This window comes from Manacus vitellinus, unplaced genomic scaffold (assembly GCF_001715985.3).
Source record: "Manacus vitellinus isolate BGI_N305 unplaced genomic scaffold, ASM171598v3 scaffold_78_pilon, whole genome shotgun sequence".
NCBI lineage: Eukaryota > Metazoa > Chordata > Aves > Passeriformes > Pipridae > Manacus > Manacus vitellinus.
The window spans coordinates 1,694,196-1,706,315 of record NW_021940807.1 but is presented as its reverse complement, the minus strand read 5'-3'; the positions used below and the strand labels follow the sequence as shown (position 1 = coordinate 1,706,315).

At 49.8% G+C, this 12,120-nt stretch overlaps 1 protein-coding gene across 1 annotated transcript in view; it reads left to right on the top strand.

Moving 5' to 3' along the window:
* WNT9A (Wnt family member 9A) overlaps nt 1–12,120 on the top strand; it is a 17,826-nt gene that overhangs the window by 934 nt on the left and 4,772 nt on the right. Inside the window, exon 2 of the mRNA XM_029964681.1 lies at nt 5,006–5,268. Within this exon, the coding sequence (XP_029820541.1) occupies nt 5,006–5,268 (263 nt within the window). The remainder of the gene's footprint in view (nt 1–5,005; nt 5,269–12,120) is intronic.

Here is a 12,120-nt window from a genome sequence, read left to right as displayed (position 1 = left end):
AGGAGGCTCCAGCTCAGCCGTGGCAGTGCCCAACGGGGCCGAAGGATGTGCTAATGGGGGTAATTTATGGGCTGATGGCCGTAATTTATGTGCTTCTCTCATCTTGCTTCCCGCTGGAAGCTCCTCTCCTTGGAGGCTGGAGATGTCTGTGTGTTTGTGTGTATCTTCATCCAGTTTGCTCCTCGTTTGTGCTGGAAGTTGAGCTCTTGCTGGAGAGGAAGGTTTTGAAACTCCCAAAGCTGTCCCCTCTTTTTTTCCCCCTAATTTTTCCCGTTTTTTTGCCCTAATTTCCCCCTGATTTTTTCCTGATTTTCTCCCTAATTTTTCCCTGGTTTTCTCCCGATTTTTCCTTCCTATTTATTTCCCCCCTCTCTTCTCCTTCTTTTCCCCCCCTCTTCTTCTTCCGCCCCTTTTTTCCCCCTTCTTTTTTTCCTCTCTTCTTTTTCCCCCCCTTTTCTTTCCCTCTTCTTTTTTCCCCCTTCTTCTTCACCCCTTCCTTGTTCCCCCTCTCCTTCTTTTCCCCCTTCTTCTTCTTCCCCCGCTTTTCCCCCCCTTCTTTTTTTCCCCTTCTTTTTTTCCCCTTCTTTTTTTCCCTCTTCTTTTTTTTCCTCCCTTTTTCCTCCCCTTCTTTTTCCCCCTCTCTTCTTCTTCACCCCTTTCTTGTTCCCCCTCTTCTTTTCCCTCCTTCTTTTCCCCCTTCTTTTCCCACCTCTTCTCTCCCCCTTCTTTCTTTTCTCCTCCTCTTCTTTTCCACCCCCCCTTTTTATTTTTTTCCTATATATTATGTCACTCTTCCAGGAAAGGAGTTGAGAAAATACCTTCTTAAGGGAAACAAGGCAAACCAGGCTGTTCTGTGCTGTCCTGTTGGGGAGAGGGCAAGAGGAGCCCCATCATAGCACGGGGCAAAGCCTGTGAATATTTGTGTTCTGTTACTGCCCTACCCAGGGAAAAGCTCCTGGTTGTGTGTGGAGGGTAATTCCCACATCTCTTCCCAGCGGTTCAGATGGAGGTGACCATCTGAATATTGGAGGATCAGGTGGTACTTTTACCTCCTTCCTTCGTGCTGTCTCACACAGTCCAGTTTCCCCCACCCTCCCAGTAAATCCCGTTGTTATTTCCAGCTTGCAGCTAAAATGCAGCAGGACCATTTTACAGACAAAAAAGGAGGGGTTTAGTGACTTCCAGAAAGTCCCACACTCAGAGATGGACCTGGACCTGGAAACCCGGGGGCTGATGTCTTTAAAGACAAGAGCAGAGGTTTGCAGGGCTCCCTCCCTCGCTAATTAGTGAGGAGGAGTAATTCAGAAGCGCCAGGGCTTAACTAATGCACTGTCACTGAGTGGTGGAAACAAGGAAAGTCCTTATGAAACCCAAGAGGTCCAAGAGCCAGAGAGCTGCAAGACGTTTAAAAATATCCCCGCATGCCAGAGGAGTCCCTGGATTAGTGGTGCCTTGGGAAAGCCAAGCACTTTCTCATGCTGACACCTGGAGGCCACAGCTTGTTCCTTCAGACGGGCCTGTCCCCTGGGCAGCCCTGGACGAGGAGCAGCCCCAAGTTGAGCTGCCTCAAAACACCGTCGGGACCCCCCCGGTCCCACCCCTTGTCAGGGACCCGGGTAATAAATGACAGCCCTGAGGGCTGCAGGGCTCTGCCTGCTGTCTCATTCTGCCGTGTTTTATGTCCCTGCACCATCTCTGCCCTCCACCAGCGCTGTAAATCCTTCAGGTGCTGTTCCACGGAGCAACACCCTGCCCTGTAAATCTTTCTCCTCCTCTCCAGGAGCTGCTGGTTCCTGGTTCAGCGTTGCAGCGAGTGATACCCCAGGGCAAAGAGGCACATGTATCACCCTCTCAGACACAGCTATTTGGGGGTGGGCTTGTTTCCTCTCCTCCAGGAGCAGCTTCTTAAGGAGTAAAGAAAAAGGGGGGGGAAAAAAAACCAACCCAAAAAACAAAAATCGAACCACTTTTTTCACTTAAAAGTGGAGGGAGAAAGTTTTAAACTTGGTCACCAGAAGAGCCTGGCTGCTGGGTTTGCAGCTTGGGCTGATGCAGCCCGTTTCTTAAAATAACAGGGGATTGTTTGAGGGACTCGTTATCCTCTTTGGATCCTCGCAAACAATTTTGGAAATGGCTGAAACTGGATAGCTGCGGCCTGCAGGCTGTCAGTGCTGCGGGGGTTAGAATGCCTGCATTGATTTGAAGCTCATTATCTTGTTACAGAATATCTTGGTGCAATCAAACAGTGCGTGGCAGAGATGGCTTTGGGGCTGGCCAGAGCCAAATGTCACGTGGAGTTTGGTTGGAAGAGCTGCCCGTGTGGGTGGGACGATGCCCGCGGCGATGAGATGGGCACTGGGAATCTGTGGAGCTTCCAGGGATGGAGAATGGGAAGGGTAGAGCCCAAGCTGATGGGTGGAGGTTGATGGAAGGGGAGAACCTGGCAGGTGAACCGTTTCTCCTGGATTTCTGTTGTGGTTGCACAGGTGCATTTCCACACCCACTGGGAATCCAGTGTTTCCAGTCAGGAGCTCTTCAGACAGGTTGTGCATCTGGACTAATAAACCAAACCACATCCAGGCAGTTTGCTGGGGCTTAAATGCCCAAGGCTGGTTTGGATGGTGTTTGGGGCAACCTGGTCTAGAGAAAGATGTCCCTGCCTGTGGCACAGGGATTAGAACAAGATGGACTTAAAGGTCCCTTTTAACCCAAATTATGTCATGATTGCAGTGTCTCAGACCTTCAGAGGAGAATTCACGCACCCTTTTCCATTCAGGACTCTCTCAGCACACTGGGAACTCTTCATTTTGTAGCACAGTGGCAAGAAGCCAATTCTACAGTCCAGGAGGACAGAGGCTTGGGAACATCTGTCTTTAGTAGTGGCATCCCTCTGCCAGGCATGTGAGCAGGCTGACCTAGGGTGTAACCTGGAAAAAATACCCTACAAAGGGTGAAAGCCGCTTAGAAGGCATTTGCTACCCAGAGGAGTTCAGAATCCATGAGGTTTTGGTGTGTGAATTAAAGTAAAGGATTCTCCCAGCAGTTCCAATGAGAGTGTTTGCAATGCTGGAGATGTTTCTGTGGTGTCAGAGGATGTGGTCTAACTTCGGGGGGAAAACAGATGGAAAAACTCTGAATTTGGCTTCCCAGCCCTGACTAGTCCTTAAAATGTCCTCAGTGAGTGTGGAGTCGAGCCTTTTTTATTTTAACTTTCCTTCAAGTGAGGAAAAGGTTCCTACTCCTCTTTTCCAGGTGAGCAGTAGAAGGGTTGGATAATTCCTACCACAGTCTGGTTTGAGTCAGAACCCTTGGGAGGACCAAACCTCAGTCCCCTGGGCTGGATTTTCATCAGTCCTTGTGCACCTGGGAGTGTTTTGGGAAGGCAGGCTCTGGGAATGGGCCAGGAAGTGCCCCATGAGCTTGGACTATCATGGACCTCTCAAGGAACAGTTCCAAAAACGACCTGGCAGTGTCTCTGCATGTCCTCGGTTGACACACCAGCTCACAGATATATCCACTACTGGCACCAGCCACTTGTGTTATTTTTGAGTGGGGGATTTCTTGAGCCCCATCCAAAGCTGGACTGGAATTGCATCTCAAATATGCAGTCGTTTACGGCTTCCATGGCCGGAGAATGGGCAGCTATAAATACTGCCATGTTTGCTTTTTATTTCTGGCTTTTGCGATTTGGATTGAAATCCTGGGGCTCTCTGAGTGTCACTTAAACTGGTGAGGGGAGTGGATGCTGTCACATCCCTGCAGGTGAGTGTGGAGGTGTAAAGAAGGGGGTTGTGCAGGGAAGGTTTGAGGTATAAACTGCTTTTTGAGGCACTCAAGTGAAGTGCTGTGTTGGGGTCCCAGCCCTCAGGTGCCTTCTGGTACTTCTGTTGGACTGGAATAGGACCCAATGACTTTTTTCAGGGAGAAAGGGAAGAACAAGGAGCACTCGTGGTTCCTGCCCCAGGTATCACACTGGAATCTGTGATGGGTTCCTGCCCTTTGGTGTCCCCTTGGTAGCAGCATTTGCTGTCCCATGATACCTCCATGGCCTGTCCAACCCTTCATGGAATCATGGAGTGGTTTGGCTTTGAGGGGACCTTAAAGAGCATCTCACTCCAACTCCCTTCCGAGGGCAGGGACACTTTCCACTATCCCAGGTTGCTCCAAGCCCTGTCCAGCCTGGCCTTGGACACTCCCAGGGTGGTACAACTCCTGCTCAGCTCTGTTTCCAGGCACAGATTGTGCACAGAGTGACAACCACAGAGACTTTATTCACATCCTTTAATCCTGGCTTTTGCCACCTCCACACATTCCTTGCCCCCTCTGTGTCCTCTTCACCGTCAGTGATGCACGTAGAGCTTGATGTGCTTTGAGGGTGTCACAGGATGGACCAGGCTCTTCTCAGTGGTGCCAAGCAACAGGACAAGAGGCAATGGGCAGAAACTGATGCCTCACAGGCTGAGAACAGACTTCATGGGCTGAATTTCCTCCTTCCTCAGTGCATGGAAAAGGATGATATCATTTGATGGGATGGGAGCTCTGAGTGAGTCAAAACTGCAGAAATCCAGAACCAAGTGCTGTCCTTAAAAAAACACCTTTCACAGATTCATAGAATCCCAGAATGGTTTGGGTTGGAAGGGACCTTAAAGATCATCTCCAAACTGATGCCCAGGACATTCCACCTGGACATGAGGAAAAACTTCTTTCCTGTGCAGTGACCGAGCACTGGAAGAGGTCGTCCAGAGAGGGCGTGGAGCCTCCCTCACTGGAGACATTCCAGAGCCATCTGGGCACAATCCTGCGCCACGTGCTGTGGGATGACCCTCCTCGAGCAGGGAGGTGGGCCCAGATGCCCCGCTGCGGTCCCACCCCGCGATTCCGTGACACAACTCAAGCTCTTCTCACCACAAGTTTTCCCTCAGCGTCCTACTGCTTTTTTTTTTTTTCCCTTTCTCTAACCTTTCCCCCAGCCCCAACTAAAGCCTCTCCCTCCTCCCCGCTGCAGGTTTCAAGGAGACAGCCTTCCTGTACGCCATCTCCTCGGCGGGGCTGACCCACGCCATGGCCAAGGCGTGCAGCGCGGGCCGCATGGAGCGCTGCACCTGCGACGAGGCGCCCGACCTGGAGAACAGGGAGGCCTGGCAGTGGGGGGGCTGCGGGGACAACCTCAAGTACAGCAACAAGTTCGTCAAGGAGTTCCTGGGGAGGAAGCCCAACAAGGACCTGCGAGCCCGGGTGGACTTCCACAACAACCTGGTGGGCATGAAGGTGCGTTGGAGGCCGCTCGGGGTCTGGAGGAAGGGGGGGAGCGATAAAGGGGCTGCCTTCGGGGTGTGGGAGCAGGAGTGTGGGATGCAAAACGCGTGGAGGGATCCTTCTTCTGGAAGGGTGAGGTCTCGCTCGTGGGGCTGTGCCCTCGTTTTGTCGCTGTGCTTTGAGGGTTGTGAGAAATGATGGAGAGGGAGCAGAGGGGAAGGAATGGGACTGGCCAGGTCTAGGAAGTAGGAGGTGGGGATAAGGGTTACTGGTTTTCCACAAGGAAGACAGGGCTTACTCTACAAAGGGGTGGAAAGGCAGGTTCTTCAGGCTTACGTGAGGTAGGACGCAGAGGAAGGGATTTATGCTGCTGCAACACAGGTTGGGGGACACTTTTCTTGAGCAGTTCAGTAGAACATGGACAATAGAGCATCTCCATGGCCAGGTTTCTTTAACACTGACTGGAGAACCTGGCAGGGGACCAGGGTGGACAGATGAATTTCTGACTGACCTCAGACCCTTCAGCTTTGTTTTCTGGCAGAAACCTTCCATGTCACCCAGAGCTGATGTGTTTGCAGGTGACAGCGCTTGGGTGTCAAATCCCTTTTTCCTTTCCCATCCTTATCCTCTCTGCTGGAGGACTTCCTGCCCTCTACACCTTGCTCTTCCCACGAGGCTTTACCCTCCTGCCCAGGGGCCCCCCTGCAGGACTGCCAGAGTTCAGGAAACACTTGGACAATACTCTTGAGCACATGGTGTGATTTTTGGGGTTGTCCTGTGCAGGGCCAGGATTTGGACTCAGTGATCCTTGTGGGTCCCTTCCAACTCAGGGTATTCTACGACTGATGTAAAGGACAAAGTGTCTGCAATTGCTGGGTCATCCCAGCAAGGGGAAGGGGAGAGGAAGGGGCTTTCCACCTTCTCCCATGGTCTGCTTGGCTGCACCTAGAGTTGGCCAAACACGAAAATCCCTCAGATTGGCCAGCACAGGTGCTCAGGATCAGGGTTTCACTGCACCAACCTCCGAGGGGGACATACTGTAAGGCCAGAAATAGCCTTCGAGCCTTGTTATTGTCTGTGTGATTGGATGCGGGCTTGGGGCTGGGATGGGGGACCTGGGTCTCCAGTTTCCCAGGCAAATGCAGCCCCAGCCAGTTGTGCATTCTAGGAATGGCCACCCCAGCTCAGTTGTTCCCGTGCGTATGTAGAAAATGTCATTCCTCGCGACAGAGTTGGGCCATCGGGGAATGCCACCAGCGAGGGCTGGCCAGCAGAAAGTCTGCCCCTCTCCCCACCACCAGGTGCTCCTGGACAGTGCCGAGATCAGGATTAGAAACATCCTGGATTTAGCTGCTGTCTGGTTCTGGCTGACAGCTTTTCTGCTCTGGATTAAGGGGCTCAGTGTCTGTGAACTCCTGTTGCAGCTCTTTGACGTGTGAAACAGGCTTTGAAGGATGATGGAAGTTCGTTTTAGTCCTTGTGGTTGGTTGTTCTTGAGGACCTGTCCCATCTCTTTGGAGTTGGCTGTGTGGCAGATGGGATTGACAATGGAGGGTGGTCCATGGAGGCTGTGATTTCATGCTGGATGTTGCTGTGAGATGTCCTGGCTCTCCTCCCATTCCACAGGCAGATAATACAGTCTCATCAAAACCTACAGGGCTTTAGGTGCCATTGGCATGTTCTTTTAATTCCATGAATATCTACCAATAGTGGTGGGGCTAAAAATCTTGCCCAATGGATTTGACCCAACTCCCAGTGTTCCCAACCCCAGCAGCTGCAGTCAGGATGCCCATGTGGCTGAGACCAGTCTTGGAATTAGGTCAGGTGTCCTTACCTATCACCTGTGCTCTACACTATGTCACTTGGAGCTAAACAAACTCCAAGAATGAGTTGGAGGGCTTGAATCTTCCCTTTCTTCCTTCCCTTTCTTGGTCCCACTGCGAGTTAGTTCCCAGGGGAAGATGTAGGACTCTCCAGCATCCTCTGCCTCCCCTTTTTTTGGCACAGTCGGGCTCTGGTCATTGGCAGTGGTTTCTCAGTGTAATATCTGCAGCTAAACAGCTGAGTAACAGTTGTGACGGTTGTCCAGACACTCAGAGCCCTCCTGGCAATCCAAGTCAAAGACCTTTGCTGCAGGTCAGTGATCCACTCACTGTTCCTATTTTTGTCCACCCACAACGTGTCAGTCGAGTTGGTGTTGCTGCCTGACAGCTTTCCTTGCCTGTTGGCAGCAGCAGATGAAATGATTCCTCTGTTTGTGCTGCTGGAATAATTGGACCACGCTCTGGTTGAAGGACAAGCCAAGCACCAGATCCCACACCAGCACCATGAAACCAGGCACAGAACAAATGCATTTCACATTGAGAAGGAAGTTTTTAGGAGGATGGCGCTTCAGGATCAGGAGAACATGGATCTGGTAGAGTCAGGATATGTGGACCTAAACCACTGGCACAATCTGGTGTCATTAAGATGATCAGCAATGACGACTCAAAACTCGTTTTGTAACTGCAAGTTCAAAACTTGCAGTGCTTCCCTCAGATTCCAAAATTGAAACCAGTTTGAAGCCTGAGCATTGACCCTCTTGGTGTGGTTGGTGGATTGGGTGTAGATTAATCTACACTTGGGTGTAGATTAATATCAGGTTCCACCCGTGTCTTTCCTCCTGGTCCCACTGCGAGTGCAGTGTTGGAGGATGAGGTTGCTCACCAGGTACCACCACATTTTCCTTGCTGAACTTACTCATATTTTCCTTGAGGAAGGTGGTGGGTTAAATACAATTCTCAACATGTTTTCTCCACTTGTCTGTCTCCAAAAGGAACTGCTTATCCATAACTCCTGCCATTCCAGCCGTTTGAGCGGGATTTGCTAACCCGGCGACTACAACAGCCTGAAAGCACTTTGAACTAACCCAGTTTGGCTGTTTGAACAGTAACTCGTATGGATTTGATCAAAGGCAATACAGGAGTGCAGATAGACTTGATTTGGGCCACTTTGGAGCTGAACAATTTTGAGCTGGAGCACTGAGAGCCTGTGGACCGTTGTATGTGTGTGTGTGTTCGCCAAGGGAGTGGAGGAATATCCATTGGTGGTCTCTCCCATGTCATTTTTCCCATCTAATCATTCCCAACCGTGGCAAAACATACAAATAGTCCCTTGAGACCCAGCAGAAAAAAAAAAAAAAAAGGACCTGTGCTTAACTGAGTAATTTGGCAACCAACCTTCTGCTCAACAGAGCAGTTTCTCCATGGTGTCACCCCAGCAAACAATCCGTGTGTTTCTGAAGGGTGACATTATCTCATCCCGCCTAGTTTTAGTGTCTCTTGGTGGAAGTTCTCATTTAATTATGATTTTACTCCTGCTTTTTTTTTTTTTTTTACAACCTTGATGGGCTGCCTGTAATTCTGCTGCCACCAATGAACTAATCACTGAACATGTTGTGCCCGTGGTGGCTCACCACGTTATATGATATGAGCTCAGTGGTTAATGAAAGGGCGAGCTTGTCTGGTGTGAGGATGAGGTAATTAGACCAGGACTTCTCCAGCCTCCTCTTTATTGAAAAGTAGGAGCTCTGAATAGACCACTTATTAAAAAAGCAATTTCCCTTCCTTTGCCAAATCTACTCTTTCTCATCCAGCCATTCTTTCCGAGGGGTCCTGGGTGGAGAGGGTGTGTGCTGGGGGGGAGATGGTTGTGTGTGTCGAGGGGGTGGTGGTGGTGAGAGAAGCCAACTGTATTAAAGCCCCATTGCCAGCAGTGAAGTTTCTTAGTTATATTAAAAGAAGCCCAGGCAGCCTTGCTAAACCTCTCATCTTCTCTCTATATCCTCCCCCCCCCTTCCTCCCCCTTGTACACACAAGTGCAGCCCTCTTTTGTAACCCATTAATGAAAAGTCGGAATATTAGAGCACTCAATTAGTTCCACTGGGCTTGAGTAAGTGATGTTTTAATTAAATTTGCCCAGTTTCTCAGCAAAGTATCATTAAACATGACTTTCCAACTCCCTCTCTGGAGCGTTGCTAAGTTTCTTAATCCCAGGAGTGCTGACCTCTTCCAGAGGTATGTCTGGTCAAGCATGTCTTACAGATCCAAGGGGCACTATTAAAGGGGGCTGCTGTTACCCAAGGAAAAAAAAATTATCCTGTTCTCATTCCCTTTTTCCTTTATCCCTCCAGAAGGAGGGACACAACCCTTTACCTTCAGGACCCGTGAGAGCCACAAGTGTAGAGGGCAGAACTATGGGAGGGCAGAAACAGGGAACAAAACAAAGGCTTTTCCCCAAAAAAGGTCTCCCTTTAAGCAGTGAAATGGAGAGCAAAAAAGTCTTTCCCCCCCAAAAAAGGTCTCTCTTTAGGAAATATCTTGCTTTGAAACTGGTTCCCTTCATGAGGCTTGGTTGGTTTTGCACAGGATGTTTTGGTCTGTGTTTCTGAAGGATCATGGAATAGTCGAGTGGTTTGGGTTGGGAAAGACTTTAAGGATCATCTCATTCCAACCCTCTGCCATGATCCTTGTCTGCCTTGCTGTAGGACCCATCCTGAGACACATTATACCCGAAACACCTTATACCTTGAACCATATGGGATGCTCTGGAGAGGATGGTGAGAGGTGCATGGACTTTTCCTTGCTGTTGACTTGCTTATTTTGGAATTCCGTGCAAGGAATGGCTTTTCCCCGCCCCGGCAGTGCTGGCTGGGATCTCTCTGGAGGGGCTGAGCGTGCTGGAGACGGACTCTCCATATCAGGGAGATGTTTGCCCAGCTATCATCTGTCTGAGGAACTTCATGAGCTATCACATAACAGGTTATCAGAGCCCAGCACCCTCTTCATTTCTGCATCTCCGTTTTACAGGGTGGGGAAATTGAGACCCCGAAAGATTAAGTGACTCACTAAAGGTCACACACAGGCGTAGCAAAAGCACAGCCTTGCACCCTGGTCTCCTGTTGCAGAGACTGTGTTTACAAGCACTGACCATCCAGTCCCATCCAGTTCCTCCCAGTAAACATGATTCCAGTCGAATTCCAGAGTTTGTCCAACAGGCAAATTTAAATGTTAATACCGGTGGGTTTTTTTTTTCCTGCACCCTCGAGATGCGTAATAATTGCTATTTTTGGGACGAATGTGTGAGCTTAAGACAGTTGCTGCATGGAAAAAAAAAAAAAAAGGAGACATAATGCATCCTTTAGGCAGCTTCTTTAGGGTTGTGTTTGCAGTGGAGAAATCCCATCACATGTTTACCAAGGTACAAACCAAACCTAGAAGATAACGTCCTGAGACGAGCCCTGGGCTCGATGTACAGATCAGTTTTCAGGGCCACCACTGGTATTAACTGCTGCAGGTTATGACAGGTAGGAATGCCCATGGAATGCTTTCTGGATTTTTCCCTCTTTGCAGGCTGACACTGGCTCTGCCAAAGTCTTTCTAAGGCCTGGAAATCAAAACTCTGGAAAACATTGCTTGCTGTTGTCCATAAGTGTTTCCAGTTAATTGTTTATGTGGATGTGAAGCACATTAGGAATACTAAAGGGGGGGAAAAACACTTCTAAGATTCTCAGTTTTAAGTAGGGTTGTGTTGTCTGTGCTTAAATGTATTTTAATACATATGCCCCTAAAATATGAGTGCCTGTATTTTTGAAGAAGGAGGGGTGGTGGAGAGGGAAAATTGTTCTGAAAAAAAACAAGTTGAGAACGGGCTCAGAAGTTGGTTTTTTTTTTTTAACAAGATAGAAGGAAAAAGAAGGGAAAGCTTCTAATCCAGCCAAAGGCATTGGCCAGTGCTAAGGGACAAGTCTGGTCTCCTGGTTGTGTGGGGACCGTGGCCGCTGTCCAAACAAACAGTAACACTCGGGCTGAGGGAATGACTAAGCCTGTTTAAATCAGAGAGGGATCTGTGAGGAGGGGATGGGAAGGGTTTGATTCGTGGAGGAGCATCCCAAAGCCCTTTCTGAAGCAGGGGCAGGCTTTTCCCTGGATGAGCTGGCTCCGGAGGGGGGGTGGGTGTTGGTGGCTCAACACTCCCTCCTCTGCCCCAAACCATAGCGAATGGTCGGAAGCCTGGGAGCCGCAGCCCGGCCGTGACGACAGCGGAGCCATAACCCAGGAATTCCCACTGCTGCTGCCCAGACGAGAGCGTTGTCTGAAAACCACGGCCGGGGCCCCGTGACCCAGCTGGAAATGAATGGGAATCTGTCCTCGGCTAAAACACTGAGAAATTGTGTGTTGCAGCATGTCTGAGACTGATCATTACGGGGGCACTTAGTCTGAGCTTCGCAGCGAAACCATTGTTGGGAGGGAGGATTACATGTTGCATAGCAATGCTCTGCTGTGATCCCTTCTCCCCATGGCTCTTGTAAAGCCATTTGGGCAGCCAGTCCAGCAGCCCTATCTAATTTCCTCGGAGCAGCAAACGCCAGGAAAGATGGTTCTGCCTCGCTTTGTTTTCCTCGGTGTTTGGTGTTCTCACAGCGAGATCGATGGGAATGTGTGTTCCTAAGTCAGGCTAATTAGCTCAAAAAGCTTCGTTCCCCTCCCAGACTACTCTGTTCGAGGCTACCAGACCAGGTGGTTGTTCAGAGGAGAGAGGGAGGACATAATTTCCGTGTGTGATGCTATCCCTGACCCGCTAGTTGTCTTTGTTTGGCTTTGTTGCCATGGTGGAAGCTCTTTACAGCATATAACTCAAAGGATACTCCTTATTTCTTCTACTCCTGAGTTACAACTCTACTGCTGTGTGGTAGCTGTGGAGTTTGGACCAGAGGGAGCAGGAAATATTTTGTGCTTTGGATTTAATTTAATTCATTCTGCCTCGCATCTGTGAGAAAACAGAGGCATTCCAGGTGGCCATTGCCTTGGTGTGGATGAAATGAGT